The following is a 26,827-nucleotide window of genomic DNA, read 5'->3' as shown; positions in this document are numbered from 1 at the left end:
AACCTAGACAACATCTTAAAAAGCAGAGACATCATCTTGCCTACAAAGGTCCGTATAGTTAAAGCTATGGTTTTCCCAGTAGTGATGTATGGAAGTGAGAGCTGGACCATAAAGAAGGCTGTTCGCCGAAGAATTGATGCTTTTGAATTATGGTGCTGGAGGAGACTCTTGAGAGTCCCATGGACTGCAAGAAGATCAAACCTATCCATTCTTCAGGAAATCAGCCCTGAGTGCTCACTGGAAGGACAGATCCTGAAGCTGAGGCTCCAATACTTTGGCCACCTCATGAGAAGAGAAGACTCCCTGGAAAAGACCCTGATGTTGGGAAAGATTGAGGGCACTAGGAGAAGGGGACGACAGAGGACGAGATGGCTGGACAGTGTTCTCGAAGCTACGAACATGAGTTTGCCCAAACTGCGGGAGGCAGTGCAAGACAGGAGTGCCTGGCGTGCTATGGTCCATGGGGTCACGAAGAGTCGGACTCGACTAAACGACTAAACAACAACAACAGCTGCATCAGATTTGGAGCCCAGACGCAGCCACACCAGTTGCAGAGTCCAGGAGTTGGACATTGGCTGTCGGGTCCAGATGCTGCACATCGGTTTTCGATGGAGTTCAGATGCTGCACATTGGAGTAGAGCTGCGAGCTGTTGCTGTTTTCCGGAGCTGTTTTTCCAAGCTGCTGCTGTTTGATTTGTGGAGGTATGTTTTTGCCAACAAGCATAAGATAAGCTTGCCTGTTAATTGTGCTGAGTGGGAGAGAGAAGCTTGAGAGAGTCAATGCTTAATTGCGCTGAGTGGGAGAGAGAAGCTTGAGAGAGTTAAGGCTTACCGTAATTGTGTTTGTCCTGAATGATTATATTCATCGAGATCAAGCTGGTTTTTTACCTGGGAGACATATGGAAGATAATATCAGGAATGTAACAGATGTTTTGGAAAGATTAGAGGTTAAAAAGAACTCGAAAGCTATGTTAATGTTTGTTGACGCAGAGACGGCCTTTGACAATATTTATTGGAGTTTTATGAAAGAAAATTTAGGTAAGATGGAGGTTGGACAAAATTTTCTAAATGGCATCAATGCGATCTATTTTGAGCAAAAAGCAAAAATTATAGTTAATAATGTGGTTTCAGAGGAAATTTGAATTGAAAAAGGAACCAGGCACGGATGCCCACTTTCCCCCCTGCTCTTTATCTCAGTCCAGGCCCAGCTCTAGGGGTAGTCTCGGTAGCGCAGGGTGCCAGGGCGCGGGGCCGGCAGGAAGGCGCTGTGTGACGAAGCTGTGCGGAAGCCATGCTGCACGCTGTGCCCACCCACCAGGGCGGGGGCACCGGAGCGATGTCCGCGCCACGGCGCCAGGGCGCCCAACTGGCTTGAGACGGCCCTGTCTCAGTCCTAGAGGATTTGCTGAACATGATAAGGAAAGATGAAGAAGTTAAAGGGATAGTAGTGGGTTCCAAACAATAGAAGTTAGAAAGGCTTTGCTGATGACTTGGTGTTGACTTTACAAGATCCAGAAACTAGTGCAATTAGAGCACAGGAGTTCAGACAAGTTGCAGGTTTTCAATTGAATAAAAGTAAAACCAAAAGTTTTGGGGAAAATTTATCATTAGAGGGGAAAAATAGGCTACTGGAAACCACAGGTTTGAGTTTTGTTAAAAAGGTGAAGTATTTGGGTGTGAATATGACTGCAAAAAAATTGAATTTGTGCAAAGATAATTATGAAAAGCTATGGAATGAAATTAAGAGAGATTTGGATATTTGGACAAATTTAAAGTTATCAATGTTGGGCCGAATTTCTGCTGCGAAGATGAATGTATTGCCAAAAATGTTATTTTTATTCCAAGCACTTCCTATCATTGATAAGATGAATTGTTTTAAGGAATGGCAAAAGGTATTATCTAAATTTATCTGGCAGGGGAAAAACCCAGAATTAAGTTCAAGTTATTAACGGATTCGAAAGATAGAGGGGGATTCTCTCTGCCAGATTTGAAGATTTATTTTGAAGCAGCAGCCTTTTGTTCGTTGAAGGATTGGTTTTTGTTGGAAAATACTGATGTCTTAGATTTGGAAGGTTTCAATAATGTATTTGGTTGGCATGCATATCTATGGTATGATAAGATTAAGGTCCACAAAGGTTTTAAGAATCATATAATTAGAAAATCATTGTATAATGTTTGGATTAGATACAAAGATTTGTTAGAAAGGAAAACACCCAGGTGGATTTCACCATTAGAAGCTAAGACCCATAAAAGGTTGAATATGGAAGCCAAGTGGTTGAAATAAAAAGATATATTGATGGAAATAGGAGACCAATTTAAGTTAAAATCATATGAGCAGTTGAAAGATAATGTGGATGATTGGTTTCAATATCATCATATAAATGAAGTGTTTAAAATGGATAAGAAAAATACAGGTTTTCAATCAGAGAAATCCAAATTGGAAACGGACAGCGGACAGCCTGGCCAAGCGGGCACAAAAGGGGCGACCAGGAGCTACCACTCTGCAGGCGAAGTTCAAGTGCCCCAATAGGGACTGAATTTGTCTCAAGGCAACCTTTTCTCGGGGCAGAAACTGCAAAATTATTTCACGCAATGCCACTAATTTTTGCTCAGGCAAAGCAGAAGTCTGTGCCACAGTATCCAACTGGATCCCAAGATAAGATAATTCTGTGGCTGTGCCAGTGTGGTGTAGTGGTTAAGAGCGGTAGACGCGTAATCTGGGGAACCGGGTTTGCGTCTCTGCTCCTCCACATGCAGCTGCTGGGTAACCTTGGGCTAGTCACACTTCTCTGAAGTCTCTCAGCCCAACTCACCTCACAGAGTGTTTGTTGTGGGGGAGGAAGGGAAAGGAGAATGTTAGCTGCTTTGAGATTCCTTAGGGTAGTGAAAGGTGGGATATCAAATCCAAACTCTTCTTCTTCTTCTTCATGGATGGTTAGGGACCAAAGAGGCCCTGCTTGGGTTAGAGGCTATAGGAGGGCATTATTCTTCTTCTTAAATTCCCAGCAAACAAGAGGCGTATACTTCTTGGACCCCTGCTTGGGTTTTTGCTGCTCAGCAGACTTACTCTTGTAGTGGGGAGACACATAAGTAGTTCACATATCAAGATCCTTACGATCCCAATGGGCAGAAGGAATCTTGGAGGCTCTGCGACGGAAGGTCTCATCGTAGCCTATAGCTGCTTGAGCATCCGCCAACGAAAAGACTTTATGTACTAAGGATAAATAAATCCACAGGTGCTAACCTCTCTTGGGATAAGCTGCAGAGATTACCCCAGCAAACACCTGAAAGACATCCAACCATCTTTCAAAGGTCTTTTCGACCTTGCTAGAGCTGGCCTTCCCCTTGCCTGAAGTGGCCATCTTGTCCTTGTCCAAGCACTCACTTGGGGGCAGGAGTTTAAATATATCAACATAGCGCCCATTAAGAATCCTGTTTCGAAGTCTTGAATGCAGATGAGCGCCAGAGATTAAGTCCCTTACTGTATTGGTCGAGACTTTAACGTCCTTGACCAGTGCTCCACCAATGCATTCCAAAGGCAAACCATACTTTGCCCTGTGGGTATTGGCCCTACATAGCCACGCCCACCTGGGAAGGCCCAAAGCCCCTTCCCCATGGTCCCACTACAAGCCAAGGGCTGTCACCTTCATCCTCAGATGTCTCAGAAGATGTACCAGAAGAGGAGGTAGAGTCACCTTCCCAACGCCTTTTGGGCTTGCATTTGGAGCGGCTGCACCACAACCACAAAGATGTTTATTCAGCTTTACGCCCATCATAAAACACAACACAACAAAACAAATAAAACCACGGACACGTACAAACCACAGATAATATAACACAATTCACAGCTCACAAGGACAAATATTAACAATTTAAAACACATATCCTGAAGGTTTAAGATTAAGATTAAAAATATAGGTGCTAAACTAAAATCAATATCATGTCATTTTAGAAAATTCTTATAACTATCAATAATCAGCTAACATTCCATTCCGTCTCTTGTACGAGAGGACGGCTGTTAGGAATTTAGCAACCTGTAGAGTAATATAAGGGTCCACATCTTGAAGAACCCAGGCAAGCTGAAGGTCAACTGGATTGTCAGCCATAGGCTGGATTATGGAGTTTAGTATACTAGCACGAGCCGAACTGTACATAGGGCAGATAAACATAACATGGCGTAAGGATTCAGTTGATTTCATTTCGCAAGCACACATTGAAGAGACTGGGCCCTTAGTAAATCTATGTCTCAGCACGTTTGTTGGAAAAACATTGAACCTAGTGTTAATGAAGGCATACCGATCAGACACGGCTGTAAGCGATGTTAAGTAGAATGGAGCATGGTAAATAGGGGTTATGCCAATATTTAACCGCGAGCAGACTTCCCCACCAGCTACACAATTTTGGTATAGGAGCGGCTGCCTTTTCGGCATTTGCCTCCTAAAGAGGGAACTCTAGGCACCGGGAAATCCTCCTCAGAAGACTGGATGTCGAATACCTCCCTTGATGGGGTGGGGAGCCAACCTGCAAGGAAGCAGAAGCGTGCGAGGAGCTTTGCCGTGAAAAAGAACTCCCCCTTTGCTGCCCACCATGAAAGCCTCATAAACAGTAGAAGATGTGGAAGGGTCAGGCTGTGGGATAGGCTGCCTTCCAAATTGCTGAGCCAGTGAATCAACCTCCATATTAAAACCGGACCAAGGCCAAAGGATCTGTTCCAATGTCAGCCATTATTGTATGCAAACGATCCATCGTATGCTGGGGCAACGCCGGGACAGGCGCTGAACGTGTTACCGTAGGATTTCATAGTAGATTCTGTTCCACCTTAAACAGGAACAGGCTCGGAAGAGGATGTTGAATGTGTCACATGATATATACTTCTGTTTGTTGTGCTATTGTATTCTGTTGCTTTTGCTTTGCTGATGAAGAAAGACACGTTTGGTCTATCTTCCGAGATGCTTTAGAATAAACGCTTGTAAATATGCAAGAACTTCTCTCTGAGTTTCTTCTTGTTGCTGCTGCCGCCAAACCACGCTAAAGCTGGATAAACTCTGCAGATAACGTGTCCCGGCTCCGAGAGCCTGGATCGTGTTACAGTTGGCTACCGGAGGGAGAAGACACCCAGCAGATGCTTACCGGGGGGGCTTGGTGGCCCAGGTCTTCTGTGTGTATGCTAACAAAATGGGTTATGGGCCCAGAAGTGGAATGGCTACTCGCCCAGGAGGCAGCAGGAAATGACAGTGTATTCCGAATGCAGCTGGGATGCTGGAAACTTTCGGCGAGAGAGGAGAGAAGGTATGTAAAAGCCGGAGCTTTTACAAGTATGCCGCAGCAGGCACGCAAGCAGAGACTTTGATCTGCGCAGCCTGAAGTTTTATGGCTGGCAGTAAAACTTTCACAGTGGTTAATGACTGTGAGGACAGTGAGAGCTGCAGCATTTTCCCCAGTCAGTAATAGAGAAGGGAAAATGGAGTTTTTGCATAGCTCTGAAGATATAATTTTCCTTGGAGAAGGAAATTATCAAAAATGGGCTGAGTGTAGGCTGAAAGCTGCAGGAGTCTGGTACACCATCGCCGCTGAAGGGGGGGAGGGCCCATTCCCCTGACCCCAAGCCTAACAGCTGGGTGTCAGATAATTCTTTTGCCAGAGGATTGCTTATTTTAAGTTTAAGTCCTTCTGTTTTGATTCATGCTGCTGGATGCAATTCTGCCCGGGAGATGTGGGAATCATTGAAGCTAGCTCTTGGATGGGGAGGAAGCTGTGATGGCAATTCCCCTAATGATTGCTTAAGTGCAGGAGCTGAGGGCGCCACTTGGGAATTGCAGGAGCTGGCTGTTGCGTCAGACCTGGGACAAGTGGCTGCACAGGATGCTTCAATGGAAATGGCTGAGGGCGCCAGTGGCAGATCTCAGGGGGAGATGGCGTCATCATCCCACACAGCCGTGCAGTCCCGTGGGAACGAAGGTCAGTCTTCGAAGTCTTTCCGGAAGGCAAAACGTAAACACAAGCCTGCAGCTGTGTTGCGGAAGTGGGGCGAGCAGCCCACAACAGTGCCTGTTGACAAGGCCCAGCCGAAGGGGGGAGAATTGCAGCCCACAACAGTGTCAGATGACAAAGGCCAGGAGCAGGGGGGCGGTGTGATGCCCACAACAGTTCCACCAGTGTTTACTGCAGCTGGCAAAGACAAAGGGAAGGAGTCTTCGGCTGGAAAGCAAAAGGGGGGCCAGGAAGAGCCCACACTGCAGCTACACGAGATTTAGCTGGCACGAAAGGTTTTTCCAAAAGTTTAACGCAAGTTTGTTGTCAGTTCCACAATTCAGAAGCACATTTCCAGTGACAGAAGTTTGTTTGCTCGCTTTTCTTCACAGGATGGCTTTGTGAAGACAAGTGAAGGACTTTTAAATGTGCAAGGAACTGGGGATATCCACACAGGAGGACTGAACTTGACACTATATGATGTTTTATTTGTGCAAGATGCACAAAATAATTTGCTTTCCATTTCACAGATTTCTGAAGAAGGATATTGTAAGTGGAAGACAGTATAGAGAGCCTCCCCCTTGCATCAGGAGTAGCTCCTCCCCAAGCAGCGATGGAAGCGCGGGCTCTGAAGGGGCTAGCCAGGAAGCGGAGGGAGAGTGCCGGGGCTCTGACAGCATGGGAGAGCCCTGGCTACACAGGAGGGAAGAGAGAGAGATAGAAGGGGGGGAGGGAAAGCACGGAGCGTAGACCCTTTTCCCCGGTTCTGAAATTATGGAGGAGGAAAAAGGGGAGGAGATTCACTGTCCCGAGACTCCTATGTTGGGGGAAATCACGCAGGGGGGCAGTGCCGGATTCTGGATTGGAATGAGCAGACATGTTTCCAACACCTCTCTACACTGTAAATAGAGTGCACCAATAAAGACTGTTAAAAGACAAGCTGGTGGAGAGTCGTTACTCTAGAGTAGTCGCAACAACCTCTGACAAATATGGAATTTCTTTTGAAAATGGAAGCTGTCTCATCAAGAAAGGCGATGAGGAATTTCTGAATGCTCCAAGAGTTGATAATCAATATGTGTTCACTTTTGATTATGTTGATGAAAATGTGGTTGATATGCCTGAAGTTGCTTGTGATGCTAACACTGATCAGCTTCTTCTTACAGGTGGTTTTCATCGCACCAATGGTCACCTGGGTTTGCAGGAGGTGTCCAAGGAGGAGCAGGGAGAGGTTCAGGGTTTAAAGGTTCAACCCTGTGATTCTTTTGCAGAATGCAATGAGGTAATTGCTGAAGATGGGAAGCTGTCTAGCAGACAGACTTCCACACCCTGTGAAGTGAATCATGTTGATCTAGCTGATCAAATGACACTTTCAGTGGATGAAGTTGCAAGTGACCAAGATGGTCATCTGACTCCCTCGGAAGGTGAAGAAAGGGACACCAGGAGTGATGGTAGTGCCAATCCCATTGGAGTGAAATGCTCCAGTCCCAGTGCAGGTGAATTCACTTCTCAGGAGCTAGATGCTTTCCTGGATGAGAAGCGAATTCAAAAGGATCTCTCACATCCCAAAAGTCCTTGGGAGGGTGGTTTGTGGGGGGGGGGGGAGCTGGGAATTCTGGAAAATCAATTGAGCAGGGACTCACACTCTTGTTGCACAGTGCCAATCCAGAGAAGGTGCAAAAGGAAGGGATTTTCCAGGTTCACCCAGGTGGTGATGTCAATCCCAAGGGGGTGGTAAAGGAGGAAACTTCCCTGGCTCACCTAGGTGGTGCTACCAATCCCAAGCGGGAGGAAGGTGGGGGAATTTTCCTGGTTCATGCAAATGATGTGATTCACCCAAGTGAGGATGTAATTCATCCCAGGTGGGGATGGAGCAGCACAGGCTGATGATGATGATGATCAGGATGTTTCTAATTCAGTGGGAGGTAGTGGTACTGCTGTGGCAGGTGATGAAGCAGGATACGAAGGTGTTGAAACCTCACTCAGACCTGCAGTTGAGTCTGACACTGAATTGGGGGAATCACTGTTCACCATTGGTCATTTTTCTCCAGAGAACGAGGAAATGAGTGTTTGCAGATCTGAAGAGGCCACAACAGGCAAACAGCCTGAGAGATTTGCCGATGAGTTTGATAAAACTGCTGTTGCTGTTCTTAGTAGCTCAGAGAAGGTTTTTGAACCTGCAAGCTTCAAGGAGGTTCAGGAAATGACCTCTAAAGATGCTCAAGGGGCGGGGGAGGGGGAGGGGGAGGGAGACATAAACCCAACCATAAAATGGACCACCTTCAACTGTTCGCCTGCATGGGATTCTCCTGTGGCAGGGGAGGGCCCATGGAAGGGGGGGGGTGGAAAGAAGGTGGAAAATATGTCTATGTAAGTACAGTTTTTGTAATCTGTAAAACTAATAAAAATTATTTTTTTAAAAAAATATAAAGATGCTCAACCATGGCTAGCTGCCATGAAAGCTGAAACTGATTCCTTAGATAGGAATCAGACCTGGGAGCTGGTCAAAATGGTCCCAGGAATGAAGCTGGTAGACAGCAGGTGGGTCTTTAAGGCCGAAACTGACCAACATGGCAAGGTAGTGAGGCACACAGCCAAACTGGTCGCAACAGGTTTTTCATAGGTTCAAGGTGAAAACAAAATTGAGACTACTGCACCAAATGTGAAGTATGAGAGCTCAAGATTGCTTCAGAAGAGAAAATGCACCTATCACATTTTTTTTTGGATGCTAATGTTTTGATTGGGATTTTGCAGGAGGATCTGTTTTTACTTCCACCTGCAGGAGTGCAGGTACCACAGGGGATGGTCTGCAAGCTGAAGAAATCCCTGTTTGGTCTCAAGCAGAGTACCGGGTGTTGGGATACAACACTAGCAGAGATGTTGCTTTCTCTAGATTTTCACCAAAGTATTGCTGATTCATGTGTGTTTGTCAAGGAAGAGGGGGAGCACAAACTGTATTACTTTTGCTTTGATGCTGATTTGCTTATCTTCTGGAAACACAAGGATTTATACCAGCATACACTTGCTCAGTTGCAGGAACACTACACCATGGTGGATCTTGGTGAAGTTTCCAACTATCTTTCTCTGGAAGTTGAGAAAGACACAGAAGGTAATTTTCTGGTTCACCAGACCCAGAAGATTGCAGAGGTATTGAACAGGATGGATTTGGGAAATGCAAATCCTATAGACACACCTATGGTGCCAGGTTATCAGAGAGATGATAACGCAGAAGCATTTTCTGACACCACTTTGTACAGATGTGTTCTAGGCAAGCTATGCTTCATTGCAAAATGTTCAAGACCTGACATTGCTGCAAGCTATGATTTGCTTGGCAGGCATGCTGACAATCCTACAGTTCAGGATTGGCAAGTTCTGCAGTGCATAGTTTGCTATCTTCAAAGCACTATGCACTACAGGCTGAAGTTGACAGGTCAGAAGACTGGAGGTCTTGAGGTTTTTGCAGATGCAAGTTTTGGAAATGATGCCACAGGTGGCACAAGCTCTTCTGGCGTTTGCTACTTGTACAACCACTGTCTGGTTAACTGGGTGTGCAAGGTGTGTGCACTGCGCAGCTAAAATGGCGCTCTCGCCAAAACAAGATGGCGCCCGGCCAATCCAAGATGGCGCTCCCGCCAAAAGTGCCAGCCACGTCCCCGCAAGAAGGTAAACGCAATGTACAAATGGGGGGTGGGTCCCAAACCGGGTGAAATTCCCCACAACCCCAGGCAGCAGCCGCCAGGAGAGGGTAACTCTCTGCTGAGATTAACCCGGCTGTAAAATAATTTAAAAGCACCGACTCTGCAGTCGCAGCGAAAGGCACGTGTAAAAAGCCAACCGGCCAGCTAAGGCGGCGGCTAGAAATCGGCCCGTGAAACTGTTCCGAAGTCCCGACGCTGCAGCCGCAGCAAACAAGGAGCATGCCGAAGCCAGCTGCTAAAGCGGCAGCAAGCCCAAAGACTCGAAGGGGCTGAAGCCCCTGAGGGGCAAAGGGCCCTTGGAAGGGGAGGGGGAGGGAAAGGCAAGGAAAGGAGGGGGGAATTTAATGAAAACTAAAGGATTAAAAGGATAAATCAGGAGAGAGAAGGAAAATGAAACAGATCACCGTAACGCCGTAGGTAGATCACTCTCCCTTTCGGCTTGCAGCGGACACGATGCTGGTGCTTCGATGCACTGGCCCAAAAGAGGAAGCTCAGGGACACATGCCTGGGCTTAAATAGGGGTCCCTTGATAGCATTTAGCTGGTATCCCATCCATCAAATTGCACCCAGCATTGAGGGACCACCAATAGGGTGTTGTGGCCATCCAAACGTTCCCATCCACAACATAGGGTTTGGTTGCCAGGCCACACTGCAAAACATGCCCACTTGTTAGGGAGGACCTGATTTGTGGCACCTGTTTGCAATTTGGTGTCCTATTCTTTCCTCTAGTCACTATGTAGGTCAGGCTGAGCCTCACAGCAGCTGCTGATCCACTCTGGTGTGTGTGTGTGTGTGTGTGTGTGTGTGTGTGTGTGTGTGTGAGAGAGAGAGAGAGAGAGAGAGAGAGAGAGAGAGAGAGAGAGAGAGAGAGAGAAAATCGCGTTTATCTATCCATCTCTCTTGTTTCTGCCCTCCCTCCTTCTATCTGACTGCTGCTCCATCTTTCTCGAGATGGGAGGGAGCCGTGTGTGGAGGCGCCGCCTTCTCAGAATAACTCTTGTTATTGACCATCTCATTAGCCAAAAGCAGACCCATGCTTCCCACTGAAATACTTATAAGTTTATGTTGATTAAAATCATTCTTCATTTTAAATATTGCATTTTTGTGCACCACAAATAAAATATGTGCAGCGTGCATAGGAATTCGTTCTTCTTCTTTTTTCAAACTATTAGTCCGGCCCCCAACAGTGCCTGAGGGACAGTGAACTGGCCCCTGTTTATAAAGTTTGACGATCCCTGCTCTAGTGCCTGAACTACTTTAGCCCTTCCTTCTGTTAATGCTCTTTTTGTTGTTCTTAGGTTTTGCAAGCGCTGAGTCCTGCTTCTTAAAATGCTGCCTTGGCCCCCCTTCTGTCTTGACTGTCAGCAGCCTTTTATGTGGATACCATGCTATCTCTTTCTTTTGCCTCGAGGCACTAGGCCTCAAGTCCCAACGGCATAGTCCCAATGGCACAATCGCCTTGAAATGCGCTTGCTTCCTCTTCCTGCTTGGGAGCCTTGCGACACCCACCACCGGCACTTTTCTTGCACTTGGGCTTGGCCAAAGAATTTGCTTAGGGCTAGCCATATTTGACCTTAGAGGTGAGGAGAATCATAGAATCATAGAGTTGGAAGAGACCACAAGGGCCATCCAGTCCAACCTCCTTGCCAAGCAGGAAACACCATCAGGAAACATCCAAGAGGAGCTCTTGGATTAAGTGGTTATTTACTTAATTAATGCATTTATATCTCACCTTCTTCTCCAAAGAGCTCAAGGCAGCATACGTGGTTCTCCCCCTCCTCATTTTATCCCCACATCAACCCTGCAGGGAAGGCTAGGCTGAGAGGCAGTGTCTGACCCAAAGACAGATAGTAAGCTTCATAGCCAAGTGGAGATTTGAACCCTGGTCTCCCAACACTATATCACTGTAGGATATTTTAATTTAATATATTCCATGGTGTGTGTGTGTGTGTGTGTATGTACAGTGGAACCTCAGTTTATGAACACCTCGGTTTACGAATTTTCGGTTTACGAACGCCGTGGACCCATCTGGAATGGATTAATTCACTTTCCATTACTTTCAATGGGAAAGTTCATTTCAGTTTATGAACGCTTCAGTTTATGAACAGACTTCCGGAACCAATTACACCCATGCTTCGGGTTAAGTACGCTTCAGGTTGAGTACTCCGTGGGCCCGTCTGGAATGGATTAATCCACTTTCCATTACTTTCAATGGGAAAGTTCGCTTCAGGTTAAGTACGCTTCAGTTTAAATACTCCGCGGGCCCCTCTGGAACGGATTAATTCACTTTCCATTACTTTCAGTGGGAAAGTTCGCTTCAGTTTACAAACGCTTCAGTTTATGAACAGACTTCCGGAACCAATTGTGTTCATAAACCGAGGTACCACTGTAATATTTTATAACCTGACCTGAGTCTAATCTAATCTGACCTAATGTCTTCGAATCAGTCAGTAAATATCAGGGTTGCTAGATAGCTGTCAGGGAGCAAATTATGCTGTAGCCTCTGACATTTGCTTTCCTGTGTAGAAAGAATGACTATATCAAGCTGAAGTCATTGCTTCCCTTGCTTCCCACGCATTCAAGTTTTATTAGACCCTTAAAAATCTTACAGGATATCCTATAAAACACACTGGGCAAAAGGTGAGATCTTCTTGGCCTCCCTTTTAAGCATTCAAGATCAAGCTTTGTGTGTCTTTCCCCCACCCCTAAGTTGCTTTTTAAAGGTACATTCTTAGAAGATCTACAACTATATTGTGCCATCCATCTCAATTGTGTGTGCTGTGCTTCAGGTGACCTTTACCAGGTAGGTGTGTTTGGGAATTGCCCTTTGAGAGGTTGGTCACCAAAGAGGTTTCTAAATCACTATTGGCTCATAGCCTGCCACATTCTGGCTATAAAATAAGAGCATTCACTTGCCATCCTTACACTCCCTATGAGAACATGGACCAATTCTGTAAGTCTTTCATTTTCTCATAGAAATTTTAGGTTGCAAATGTCCTCTGGGACATCAAGTTATGGCTATGCTCTTTCTAATCCTGATTTGTTTTTAACTTTATAATTTCTTCTTCTTCTTCTTCTTCTTCTTCTTCTTCTTCTTCTTCTTCTTCTTCTTCTTCTTCTTCTTCTTCTCCTTCTCCTTCTCCTTCTCCTTCTCCTTCTCCTTCTCCTTCTCCTTCTCCTTCTCCTTCTCCTTCTCCTTCTCCTTCTCCTTCTCCTTCTCCTTCTCCTTCTCCTTCTCCTTCTTCTTATGTTGACTATCCCTTATGGAAACCTTGGAAACCTTATGTTGACTATCCCTTATGGAAACCATATGTTGACTATCCCTTATGGAAACCTTGGAAAAACCTCTGTTGGGGATGATTAAGGTACATGGCATCCTTTTCCAATCTGGTGCCCTCTAGATATTGTTGGACTACAACTGAGCATTGGCCATGCTGGCGGGGAATGATGGGTGTTGGAGTCCAACAGCGTTGAGTGGGCACCATGTTGGGAGAAGGCTGGTATCTGATGTCTGATGTGAGAAGGACAAAGAGATTGATCCACCGGGTCTTCAGTGTGGTGTAGTGGTTAAGAGCGGTAGACTCGTAATCTGGGGAACCAGGTTCGTGTCTCCACTCCTCCACATGCAGCTGCTGGGTGACCTTGGGCTAGTCACACTTCTCTGAGGTCTCTCAGCTTCACTCACCTCACAGAGTGTCTGTTGTGGGGGAGGAAGGGAAAGGAAATTGTTAGCCGCTTTGAGACTCCTTCGGGTAGTGATAAAGCGGGATATCAAATCCAAACTCTTCTTCCTCTTCTTCCTTGATCCCTTGCTTACAAAGTTCTGCTTTGAATTTGTGTTTGTTTGTTTTTTGTAACTGTCATCTTAATTGCAACGATGCCTTTGACTTCATCTTTTTAATACCTTTCTTCATCATCTTTGTGAAAAGGAATGATTTCTGACATAGGAGGGCTATAGGTCAAAGCAGACAGGGAAATAGGGAAGTTCGGAGGAGACTTGGAAGAATTGATGCTTTTGAATTATGGTGCTGGAGGAGACTCTTGAGAGTCCCATGGACTGCAAGAAGATCAAACCTATCCATTCTGAAGGAAATCAGCCCTGAGTGCTCACTGGAAGGACAGGCCGTGAAGCTGAGGTTCCAATACTTTGGCCAACTTATGAGAAGACTCCCTGGAAAAGACCCTGATGTTGGGAAAGATTGAGGGCACTAGAAGAAGGGGACGACAGAGGATGAGATGGTTGGACAGTGTTCTCGAAGCTACGAACATGAGTTTGACCAAACTGTGGGAGGCAGTGCAAGACAGGAGTGCCTGGCATGCTATAGTCCATGGGGTCACGAAGAGTCGGACACGACTAAACGACTAAACAACAACAACAACTACAACATCAAAGCAGCTGCAGTTAAGGGAAGAAGAACAACTGGGAGGCAATATCTTAATTTTGGCCAAGGACAGCTATACAGTTAATCAGTGCTATTTTTCTAGAAAAAGAGGTGCTGGAACTCACCCTGAATGCCTCCCTTGTTCTCTTATAATGGCAATGGCACCCACCCGAGAGGTGCCGGAGCTGAGTTCCAGATGAAAAAAGTCCTGCAGTTAATACATTTGATTCTGTTGTGAGAAGAGACTACAGTACAGTAATATTTCTCTGGCCCAATTTGTAACCTAGACAATTAAAAAGAAAATAGGCACCAGGTTTCCACCCGGTTGGGGGTCAAGTACTAAGTAGTTATTTCAGTTATTTCTAAAGAATTCAAAATTGGAATGTGCCAAAATGCTTGACTCAAACAAAACAAAACAAAATTTACGTTTTTCATGCATTTTTTAAATCATCATCATCATCATTATTTATTATCTGTATTCTGCCCTATACTCACAGGCAGTGCTTTCCCCCTAAAAAAACATTTAGGGGATACTCTCATTTTGACTCAAGAAAACCACCATTTTACAGTTCAAATTGGGAAAAATAAATACAGTAAATGGACAAAAGTACAAAGATTCACAAAATGTTTAGAGGTATGTGTACCCCTGTGCCCCCCCCCAGAAAAAGCACCGCTCACAGGTCTCAGAGTGGTTCACAACATAAATTCACAATATAAAAAACACAAGATACATAATTAAAACAAGAACAACCAAATTTAAACAAATATTTTTAAAAGGGCACTGGATGTCATTTATGAATTTGCTCTCCTTGTTTATATATAGTTCCTGTTCAATCATTTCTTGTTTTCTAGCACTTTCCCCATTCCTGCTGCTCGTGATAGCCTTGGTTTCCCCAAATCACGCTGAGGACCACGAGGAATGGATGAAGTGTTTTGATGATCCCGACTATGAGAAGCTGTTAAATGTTGCCAGAAATGGGCTGGGAAAGACTTCAAATCCAAAGACCATCGTGATTGTTGGGGCAGGAATAAGCGGGCTCACTGCCGCCAAATTACTGAAAGATGCTGGACACCAGGTAATTGTACTAACAAAGGCTGCAATCCTGTGTACACTTTTCTTGGAGTCAAGTGGATTTACTTCTTAGTAGCCATGCATAGGTCTGAATTCTGAGAAACCAGAGGTCTTTAATCTTGAGAAAAAGGAGGAAGAAGGGGGGGGGGGTCTAAAATGAGTAGGTAGAGGTAAAGGGACCCCTGACCATTAGGTCCAGTTGTGACCGACTCCGGGGTTGCGGCGCTCACCTCGCTTTACTGGCCGAGGGAGCCGGCGTACAGCTTCCAAGTCATGTGGCCAGCAATGCAAAGCCACTTCTGGCGAACCAGAGCAGCACACGGAAACACCATTTACCTTCCCACTGTAGTGGTACCGGTTTATCTACTTGCACTTTGACGTGCGAACCGCTGACCTTCTGATCGGCAAGCCCTAGGCTCTGTGGTTTAACCCACAGTGCCACCCACATCTGTGTTTAGACACGTTTAGAACCACTAAAATGAGTGGTTCTACAGAAAATGGGCTAGTGCTCTTTCACCTGCCATTTGAGACCCTTAATTGGAGGTGCCAAGGTTTGAACTTGGGAGCTCCTGTCTGCGCAGCTAGCCCCATATAATGAAGCTATTGCCCCTCCCATGTGCATAAAGTTATGTTTTTCGCATCCATGCTTGCAGGGGCTGATCTACTATGAAACTAACAAAGCTTATGTTTCAGGGCTCTTAATCTCAGAGGGGTCCCAGATGTGACTTTAGTCCACGTTGCTTAATTTTGGGGGGTCATCTAGGTCATCTAGGTAAAACGGTAACCTTGGATGGTTAGGTCCAGTCAAAGACAACTATGGGGTGCAGCGCTCATCTTGCTTTCAGGCTGAAGGAGCCGGCGTTTGTCTGCAGACAACTTTCTGGGTCATGTGGCCAGCAGGACTAAACTGCTTCTGCTGCAATGGGACAGCGTGACAGAAACCAGATCACACGGAAACACTGTTTACCTTCCTGCCGCAGCGGTACCTATTTATCTACTTGCACTGGCGTGCTTTCGCACTGCTAAGTTGGCAGGAGCTGGGACAGAGCGACGGGAGCTCACTCCGTTGTGCGGATTCGAACTGCTGGCCTTCTGATCAGCAAGCCCGAGAAGCTCAGTGGTTTAGGCCACAGTGCTACCCACGTCCCTTTTGGGTCTACTAGACCCCATTTGAGTCGCACAACTCAAATTCATTATTTTTGTTGTTGTATGTATTTCAACAATCCCAAAGTTTGGGAGTCCGTAGCACAAATCTTATAAAGGTGTGGCGATCTGTCGTGGAACAACCCCACTGAAGAAAGTGGTTGGCCCGACCTTGTTGCTGGTTGTGAAGGGGGGCCCCCATGATAGTCAAAGCTTCAGGACCCTAAAAATGTAGGTCCACTACTGTGTGATTGTTTGTTTCTGGAGCAGCAACCAGTAAGGAAGTGAAGCATAAACAGCGACAATGCATTTGTTCCTAGGTTCAGATTCTGGAAGCCAGTGACCGCATTGGGGGTCGGATAAAGACCTATCGTGAGAAAGACTGGTACATGGATTTGGGACCGATGCGTCTGCCCAAGCAACAAAAGTAAGGCAAAAAGCTTGTTGCCAATCATGCACAAAACTCATTCTGTTTTAGAAACATCTGTGGATGAAGTACTTCATTTTATCCTGGATGTTGCCTCCTCCCCATTTCCTGGAATTAGCAGTTGGTGTGATTTTTTAGTTTTGAGTAGGCGTCTGCCTAGAGAGCAGATTTGGGAAGGGGAAGTGACCCTACAAGACCTGCTGCATTCTTGGCCATAACAAAATATGTTCAGCTTTTCGTTCCTATCTGGCATTATCCTCCCTTCTGAATGATTCGCAGCCTTGCTAACATCCCTGAATATGAAAGTATCATGTCCTGTTGTTATTTTACATATATACTTTTAAAAAGGCCTTTCTTACTCCTTTCCCCCGCAGAATTGTTCGTGAATATATTAAGAAATTCAACCTCACGTTAAACCCGTTTGTTCAGACGGATAAGAATGCCTGGTACTTGATTAGAAATAGAAAGGAAAAAGTGTCTGCAGTGGAGAAAAACGCAGAGCTGTTTGGATATGAACTGGCTCCCAATGAGAGGGGGAAATCTGCCTCTCAACTCTTCCATGAGTCACTGGATCGGGTAGGTGTTTTGTAAAGAGGCTGTGTGTTCATGAATCAGCTTGCCTGGAAAGTACCTTCTTCCGATCACATAGGACTATAATGGCCCACCCAGTCTAGCATCCTGTTTCTAGCCAACCAGATGCCTAGGTGAATCCAGCAAGCAGGGCCTGTGTGCAGCAGCCACTTTCCCAAGTAGTGGTCAGCAGACTGGCATCGCTTGCCCGGCTTCCCAATGACGAGCACTGCTGCTGGTTACAGAAAGGGAGAAGGGCAAGACCACTGCTGTCAAGGACAGAGCCAATGCACCCCACTGCACCCACACTATAATGAGTTAGTTCCACACCACTTTGGCCCTTCCAACATTGGGAAGCCAGGTAACCACTGCTACGCTGCCCTGCTGACTGCTGTTGCCTCTCCCTACTTGTGATTACCTGCAGCAGGTATTCAGTTCGGCAGTGGAACTGGTTACACCCTTCAGCAGATACACACTATGCTTCTACAAAGGCTTTCTCTTTGGTGGTGCTACAATTTTTTATTTAGAGGTGGGGAAAACGCCCATCACAGGGAGGCTGGCCTAGCTGTGACCGTACTACAAGAAGAGGAGGAGGAGGAGGAGGAGGAGGAGTAGTAGTTTGGATTTGATATCCCGCTTTATCACTACCCTAGGTAAAGGTAAAGGGACCCCTGACCATTAGGTCCAGTCGTGACCGACTCTGGGGTTGCGCGCTCATCTCGCATTATTGGCCGAGGGAGCCGGCGTATAGCTTCCAGGTCATGTGGCCAGCATGACAAAGCTGCTTCTGGCGAACCAGAGCAGCACATGGAAACGCCGTTTACCTTCCCGCTGTAGCGGTTCCTATTTATCTACTTGCATTTTGACGTGCTTTCGAACTGCTAGGTTGGCAGGAGCTGGGACCAAGCAACGGGAGCTCACCCCGTCACAGGGATTCGAACCGCAGACCTTCTGGTCAGCAAGCCCTAGGCTCAGTGGTTTAACCACAGCGCCACCCTAAGGAGTCTCAAAGTGGCTAACAATCTCCTTTCCCTTCCTCCCCCACAACAAACACTCTGTGAGGTGATTGGGGCTGAGAGACTTCAGAGAAGTGTGACTAGCCCAAGGTCACCCAGCAGCTGCATGTGGAGGAGTGGGAACGTGAACCAGGTTCACTACGCTGGCTTGGGGTGGGTAGATGGGCAAATGAAGGTCTTCATATTAGCAAAGGCACATATAAATATGGGTGATTTCTGGAATTACTTTCTAATCAGCTCTTCTCACCTTTTCTTTTCTCTTCACACTTTTTGCAAAGCTTCTTTGTGGGTTTTGCGCTGCATTCCTCTGTTGTGTGGATTCATTTTGTTCACCCGTTGTTATGCAAGCCTTGCATCTTTTGATGAGGGTGGTGACTTAATTGTCAAGACTTTATGATGAAGGGCTTAAAACAAACAAACAAAGCAACACACACCCTCCACATCGCACATAAGACAACTCCCCTAATTCCCCATGCAGATATTATTACTTCCATGCCGGGAACTTGCAGTGCACATGGCTGCAAACATAGCCCACTTCTCAAGCCTTGCCCTGAAGTCCTTTTTGTTTCAAAACAACATGGCAGTGGTAGGAAGGAGTTGCTGCTTCTATATTTGTACTGGCAGCAGCGTCAGATAAAGTAACCAGGAAGATTTACAGCAGCGTTAAAATGGCTCTTGTCTGCAGTTTACCTGATGTTGACTGTTGCCCCACCTGAACTACTGTAGTGTTAAATGGTTTTTGTGATATTTAGAGTGGATATATTTATATATTTTTGCCTTTTTACCAAGGCCAAGTTCCCCTACTAGTCAGTACCTCAAAGCAAATTTCTTCATTCAATCTCAAAAGCTTGTTTAGCTACTGCTGCTTCTCACCTTTGCACAGTACCACAAGGTGGAGGGAAAATACAGGTGTCAACTGCAATGTTAGCTCCTAAATAAATGTTTTGAGATGCAAAAAAGAAAAGAAAAGAAAAAAAGAAAAACACAAGCTCCAAACTCCCTTTGGGCATTTGAAACTCATTGCACAGTTGTGGGCCATTACTCTTAATATAATGTTGTCAGAGCATATCTGAATCACTTGACAAATCATCAGATGTGACCAGAGTGTTTTTTCTTAACTGAAAACTGAATGAATGATTTAAGGGTGGTGGGGAAGGTTTCAAATAGGCATTTCTGATCCAGTAACTATATTTGTGTTTCCCGTGCAGGTAACAAAAAACTGCACGATTTTGAAGAAAAAATACGACTCATATTCCATCAAGGTAGGCAAAGTGTGCCTTTGCTTGTCTGCAGTATTTTTACTTTGATCTGGATTGTCGCTCTTGTATAAAACTTTTGTATGAATTACCAGTGCAAACGGTTGATGGCTGAACTTCGCCTGCTTGCTCTCTGTCTTAATGGTTCTTTAACGTTAAACAGAACTTGAACCAAACAGCCTTTTGAATCAAAGACTGTCCTCTGTAAAGTGGGCCTCCTGGCAGCATGTTCAGGTACATGTGCGCCACACTAAATCAATGGAGCAATCCTCTTAGCACATTAGTGGACATGGGCAGGCTCTGACAGCCTGTGGATTTGCACAAACAGTGAAAATACAGCCATTCAGAAGTTAATAAAGGAGGAACTCTCTGCACTGGAGAACTCCATCAGGAATCACCCGGCCTGGCAGAAGTTCCACAAGGAAAAACAAACCATTTACCACTCTCAACTGGAGTTACTGAAGAACCAGAAAAATAAAAAACTCTGCAACCTTTCCAACCTACAGGCCACCAATCAAAACAAGATCAACAACATTGTCAATCTTTCACAGCAAACACTCAGCCCAGCTGAGGAATCCGTCCTTTCACGGGGACTATCATTCTGCCCTGCCAAATCCCAACACATGATTCAGTTCTGCGGGGACCTGGAAGCATTTTTCCGCCGTTTACGCCTGAAGGAGTATTTTCATCACACACAAGAACAAGACAAAGTAGAACAAACTACATCCCCACAACACAACACCTCTCAACTTACTGGGGAACAACCATCACCCTCCAAACGCATCAATGAACAGAACATTGACCACCAACTACCACCGAAAAGAAGTTACACAAAAAGGGACTCCACATGGACCCCTCCTGATGGACGCAATACCACACTAGATCTGTACATTGAATGCTTCCGCCACAGAATCCAAACGGATGTGACCAGAAAACACCATCGCTTACAACAAAATCTAAACCATGCTGAAAGGAGAGCCATAGAAAATCTCAGGAACAACCCAGACATTATAATTAAAGAGGCAGACAAGGGTGGAGCTGTCGTCATCATGAACAAAACTGATTACATCCAAGAGGCCCACAGACAACTTTCCAATACTGCCTTTTACATGAAATTGGACTCAGACCCCACACAAGCATACAAAAAAGAACTGAACAAGATTATTAAGGAGCTACCCCTACACATCCAAGAACAGATCCTCACAAACACACCAGCGGAACCTCGGCCAGGAACTTTCTATCTTCTACCCAAAATACACAAACCAGGAAACCCAGGACGCCCCATCATCTCAGGTATTGGCACCATTACAGTGGGTGTTTCCGGCTATATGGACTCTGTTCTGAAACCATATGCTATCAGTGCTCCCAGCTACGTACGTGACACCACAGATTTTCTGAGGAAAATACAATATTTGAACAATCTTCCTAACAATACTATACTAGCCACTATGGATGTGGAATCTCTATATACCAACATCCCACACAATGATGGTTTACAAGCCATAAGGAACACCATTTCAGATAAAACCACAGCGGACTTTGCTACCAAACTCTGCCACTTTGTCCTTACCCACAACCACTTCAAATTTGGTGATGACCTGTTCCTCCAGATCAGCGGCACAGCCATGGGCACCCGCATGGCCCCACAGTATGCCAACATCTTCATGGCAGATTTAGAACAACGTTTCCTTAACTCCTACCCACTCAAACCTCTCCTGTACCTGCGATACATTGACGATATTTTTATTATCTGGACACATGGACAACAGACCCTGGAAACCTTCCACCAGACATTCAATGACTTTCACCCCACCATCAACCTAACAATGAACCAATCTATGCAAGAAATACATTTTTTGGACACTACTATAAAAATACAGGATGGACGTATAGACACCACCTTATACAGAAAACCAACTGACCGACAAACATATCTACATGCTTCTAGCTACCATCCCAAACATACCAAACAATCCATCGTATACAGCCAGGCCTTACGTTACAACCGCATCTGTTCCAACTCTACAGACAGAGAATCTCACCTAAGAGATCTACAGCAAACCTTTTTAGAACTAAAATATCCACCTGATGAAGTTAAACAACAGATCAACAGAGCCAGGCAGATACCTAGAGAGAACCTGCTGCAAGACAGACCCAAAAAAGAAAATAACAGAACACCACTAGTCATCACATACAGCTCCCAAGCTAAAACAGTACAACGCATCATCAGAGATCTACAGCCTCTCCTGGACAATGACCGCTCCCTTTCTCAAGCTCTGGGAGGAAGACCTTTCATTGCCTACAGACAGCCACCCAATCTTAAACAACTCCTCACCCACAATAATACAACCACCAGACTTAACATGGACACTGGTACCAGAGCCTGCAATAAACCCAGATGCCAACTTTGCTGCCACATACACCCAGACAACACCATTACTGGCCCCAACAACATCCAACATACCATCTCAGGACTATTTAATTGCTCATCCTCTAACATTGTGTATGCCATCAAATGCCAACAGTGCCCTTCAGCTCTCTATATTGGACAAACAGGCCAAACCCTACGCCAAAGGATAAATGGACATAAATCTGACATCAGGAACCAGAAGACAGAAAAACCAGTAGGAGAACACTTCAATCTCCCAGGACATTCTATACAAGATCTCAAAGTAGCTGTCTTACTACAAAAGAATTTCAGAAATAGACTGGAAAGAGAAGTTGCTGAATTGCAACTTATCACCAAGCTCAAAACCATGGAGGGACCTGGTTTGAACAGAGATATCGGGTTCTTATCTCATTATACATGATAAGCGATCTTCAGCCATCTCAACCCTTGCTTTTTCATGCAAAACCATTTGCAGTCGTTTGCGGTCATCAACAGCTATCAGTCAGTCAATCACCCATTTCCACCACCCTTCTGAGTGATCCCCCCTCCCCATCCCCACCCCTCCCCACCCCTTCTCTACATAAGTGCCTGGAAACTTCCATTTCACTGTATCTGAAGAAGTGTGCATGCACACGAAAGCTCATACCAAAATAAAAACTTAGTTGGTCTTTAAGGTGCTACTGAAGGAATTTTTTTTATTTTACTTCGATCCAGACCAACACGGCTACCTACCTGTAACTACAGCCATTCTGTTTGCTAAAATTACAATTAGGCCCATAGAATCTTTAGTTGGTTGGAAAATTGGATGGAGAAGACAAAATTCGGGAATGGGTAATCTGTGACCATGCTGTTGGACTATGTTTGAGGATAAATTAGCTGGAGCTCAAATAAGGAAGCATGTGTACTTTTAACCAGCCTTTCTCTAGTTAATCCCCCTATTTCCTCCAAACAGGAATATTTAATTAAAGAAGGAAATCTGAGCAAGGGAGCAGTAGATATGATTGGTGACCTCTTGAATGAAGAAGGTGGATTCTATACTTCGTTTCTTGATTCTGCTATGGACTATGTAACCTTCTATGACGATGACAGGTAAAAGGGAGGGGATATTGTATAAGCTTTATTAATACTGTACTGTAACTGAGCAGAGTTGGATGGAGTTTTGGTTTCTCATTGTTCCAACCTGAAGGAGCGTCTCCACCCCAGTCGTTCAGCCTGGACACTGAGGTCCAGCGCAAGGGCCTTCTGGCGGTTCCCTCACTGTGAAAAGTGAGGTTACAGGGAAGCAGGCAGAGGGTCTCCTTGGTAGTGGCACCCACCCTATGGAATCCCCACCCCCACAGAGGTTAAGGAGATGAGTACTTATATAGCATCTGAAGGCAGCTCTGTATAGGGAAGATTTTTAAGGCTTAATGTTCTATTATGTTTTCATATATGCCGAAAGCCACCCAGAGGGGCTGGGGCAACCCAGTTGGATAGGTGGGGTACAAAGAATAAATTACCATTATATTATAAATTTGGTTGTCCACATCTCCACTTCAGTTTGCAGATTTATTTATTTTTTAAAGTCCTTGTGAAAATTTAACTGTGCTTTTCTCCTAATACAGTGGTGCCTCGCTAGACGAACGCTCTGTAAGATGAATTTTTCGCTTAACGGAAGAATTTTTCGAGCGGAGGTTGCCTCGCTAGACGAATTTGTTTTATGAAAAATTCATCTAGCGAATCACGGTTTCCCATAGGAATGCATTGAAATTCAATTAATGCGTTCCTATGGGCAATAATAATAATAATAATAATAATATCAATGCATTCCTATGGGATTCGCTAGACGAATTTTTCGTTATAAGAATTGACCTGTGGAACGAATTAAATTTGTCTAGCGAGGCATATGCATTTGGAAGAAGATCTGTAGATTATTGTTATTATTATTATTATTATTATTATTATTATTATTATTTATACCCTGCCCATCTGGCTGCATTTCCCCAGCCACTCTGGGCGGCTCCCAACAAAATATTAATAATAATAAAAAGTGAAAAAACATCAAACATTAAAAACTTCCCTAAACAGGGCTGCCTTCAGAGGTCTTCTAAAAGTCAGATAGTTGTTTATTTCCTTGACATCTGATGGGAGGGTGTTCCACAGGGTGGACGCCACTACAGTGGTAACTCGGTTTTCAAACATACTGTAATCCGTTCTGGAAGACCATTCAAGTTCTGAAACTTTCAAAAACCGAAAACTCAATACGAAAGGCTCAATACGGAAAACTCAACACGGAAGCCGCGTCGTGGCATGTTCAACTTCTGAAAAGTGTTAGAAAACAGAAGCATTTACTTCCAGGTTTACAGCATTTGAAAACCGAAATGTTCGTTAATGGAGACATTCGAAAACCGAGGTACCACTGTACCGCCAGCCCTATGCTAGGCAAAGTGAGGTGGCTGCCTTAGGTGGCAGATGCAAGCTGCTGGAGGACAGAGTTGTGCATACCACACAGCCTGCACTGTGGCCTCTAAGCCAGCTTGCTGCCTTCAGGCGTAGGGGTTGGTCCACTGCCAGCCCAGTCAGCTTCCATGCACAGAATGGTAGTAGACACAATCTTGGAATAGCATTGGAGGGGCAACGTCTTGCCCTTTGCCTCAGGCGGCAAAATGTCTCGGACCTGTTGGAAGTTTGGTAAATATATGCCGCAGGGGTGTGCAGAAAGAAATAGCCAGAAAGTATAACGAAAACTTAAGGTTATTTACTCATGGTGCACAAAGTCATTTTTAGGCTTTACATGTAGCCAAGATGGAGCCAAGAAGTTAACACTAGGACATGCTAACTCAGCTTGGAAAAGAAGCAGGAAGGAAGTAAAACCTGAGAGGAAATGAGCTGCTTTCCTGAGGAATCGGGGAGGAAGGGAATAATAGGTTGCCTTTTGGTCTACCGCAGGGGACTCCAAACTAAGGCCCAGGGGGCCCAATCGCCTTCTAAATCCGGCCCGCGGACCGCCTGGGAATCAGCATGTTTTTACATGAGTAGAATGTGTCCTTTTATTTAAAATGCATCTCTGGGTTATTTGTGGGGCATAGGAATTCGTTCATTTTTCCCCCCTTCAAAATATAGTCTGGCCCCCCACAAGGTCTGAGGGACAGTGGACTGGCCCCCTGCTGAAAAAGTTTGCTGACCCCTGGTCTACCGTGTACCCCGCTACTGGGCCAACCACTGCAGCTTGAGGTAAAAAGGCTGGAGGTGTCACAAAGGAGGGCCAGAGAAAAACCTAAAGATAAGAACCGGCACAGCGAGGGGGAAATCAGCAGTGAAATGTGATGGCTGTGCTGCTCTGGATACATCATTATATGCCTCTTAGTAACTGGAGGAACCAGAGAATGATAATATGCCATTTTGCTTTTGAAGTAACTTAGGAAATATAAATGTCGCAGGGAGCACATATTGTTTGGGTTGCTCACCCTGTTCAATGAGTTTTCCTTTCCTTTCCTTTTTCTGCTCCTGTTTCCTCCTTCTACCTCCCCAGTTTTGAGGAAATCACAGGAGGATTTGACCAGCTCCCCAAAGGCTTCTCCCGGGAAATGACCGGGACAATCCGTCTAAGCTGCAGTGTAGAGAAAATACTTAGAACCGGCAAGAAAGTGAGGGTGTTTTACCGCAAGCGGGGCAAAGGAACCTTGTCGAGTCTGACCGCCGACTACGTCATCATCACGGCGACGGCAAAAGCCGCTCGACTCATCAAATACCAGCCTCTTCTCTCCCATCCCAAGGCTCGCGCTCTGCGTTCTTTCCATTACGCAAGCTCTACCAAAATCGCCTTGGCCTGCACAGACAGGTTTTGGGAGAAAGACGGGATCCGAGGTGGGAAGTCGATCACGGACCGCCCATCCCGAATGATCTATTACCCGAACCATGTCTTCCCTAGTGGCCTCGGGGTACTCCTGGCCTCTTACACGTTTAATGATGACGCCGACTTCTTCGTTCCCCTCAGCGAGGAAAAGTGCGTTGACGTGGTGATGGATGACCTGTCGGAAATCCACAATGTCTCCAAGTCTTACCTCAAATCCGTCTGCAACAGGCACGTTGTACAGAAGTGGGCCCTAGACAAGTTTTCCATGGGGGCCTTTGCTCTACCCACTCCATACCAGTTCAGCCAGCTTTTCGAGGCTTTGAGTCAGAATGAGGGGAGAGTGTACTTTGCCGGAGAGTACACAGCCCACCCACATGCTTGGATCGACACAGCCATGAAGACTGCTATAAGGGCAGCAAGTGGAATTCATCTCAGTGCCTGACCTGTGTTGCACGAGCTGCAAAAGCAGGCCTTGGTGATGTTTATCCTTCATGAAAAGGAAATATCAATTACTTGATCCTAGCTGATGATTATTTGTGTACTGCAAATGTTTTCTTTAGGAGGCACTGTAACCTTGCAATAGTTTGAATTCACCTGCAAAGGCACGCTCCACCATTGTCTCCCGAGGCAGACGGATGTTTTCTATTATTCTTTTTTGGAGGTTGTTTTGTTTTTACCTTTCCAATACAGTGGTACCTCGGGTTACAGACGCTTCAGGTTACAGACTCCGCTAACCCAGAAATAGTACCTCGGGTTAAGAACTTTGCTTCAGGATGAGAACAGAAATCGTGCTCCGGCGGCATGGCGACAGCAGGAGGCCCCGTTAGCTAAAGTGGTGCCTCAGGTTAAGAACAGTTGCAGGTTAAGAACGGAACTCCGGAATGAATTAAGTTCTTAACCAGAGACACCACTGTATGCTGAAACCCATTAATGTGTTATCTGATTCCTCCCCTTTCTATGGTATAATGTATATATGCATATTTTCGTTTCAATGTAAGTCATTTGGAGACGCTTTGTATGACAAACAACTAATCAGTTAAACCAACCAACAAATAAAGGGATTTTCTCTCAA

General features: G+C 45.4%; 1 protein-coding gene across 3 annotated transcripts; it reads left to right on the top strand.

Annotated features, from left to right (window-relative positions):
* The first annotated feature begins 520 nt into the window (after positions 1-520).
* LOC118080933 (L-amino-acid oxidase) lies at positions 521-26,827 on the top strand. 3 transcript variants are annotated; one of them, XM_035106974.3, is made up of 7 exons: positions 521-702; positions 14,900-15,123; positions 16,583-16,689; positions 17,064-17,265; positions 19,484-19,537; positions 22,873-23,009; positions 25,432-26,827. In XM_035106974.3, exons 2-7 carry the CDS (start codon positions 14,971-14,973, stop codon positions 26,195-26,197), a joined length of 1,419 nt encoding a protein of 472 aa, XP_034962865.1. In that variant the 5' UTR covers positions 521-702; positions 14,900-14,970; the 3' UTR covers positions 26,198-26,827. The 3 variants fall into 3 exon arrangements, with proteins under 3 accessions (XP_034962865.1, XP_034962862.1, XP_034962863.2); XM_035106971.3 differs by lacking the exon at positions 521-702 and adding an exon at positions 759-1,038; XM_035106972.3 differs by lacking the exon at positions 521-702 and adding an exon at positions 12,471-12,618.

The sequence above is a fragment of the Zootoca vivipara genome, chromosome 2, assembly GCF_965207765.1.
Source record: "Zootoca vivipara chromosome 2, rZooViv2.hap1.1, whole genome shotgun sequence".
NCBI classification, from domain to species: Eukaryota; Metazoa; Chordata; class Lepidosauria; order Squamata; family Lacertidae; genus Zootoca; species Zootoca vivipara.
Note: the sequence above shows the minus strand (reverse complement) of the source record. Positions and strands in the feature narration are given on the sequence as shown.

Excerpts from the sequence above, each read along its gene's own strand:
- LOC118080933 (XM_035106971.3), top strand. The coding sequence starts at position 900 with ATGGAAGATAATATCAGGAATGTAACAGATGTTTTGGAAAGATTAGAG. Across the intron at positions 17,266-19,483 it reads TCCATGAGTCACTGGATCGG|GTAACAAAAAACTGCACGAT; the intron begins GTAGGTGTTTTG and ends TTTCCCGTGCAG. Across the intron at positions 19,538-22,872 it reads ACGACTCATATTCCATCAAG|GAATATTTAATTAAAGAAGG; the intron begins GTAGGCAAAGTG and ends TCCTCCAAACAG.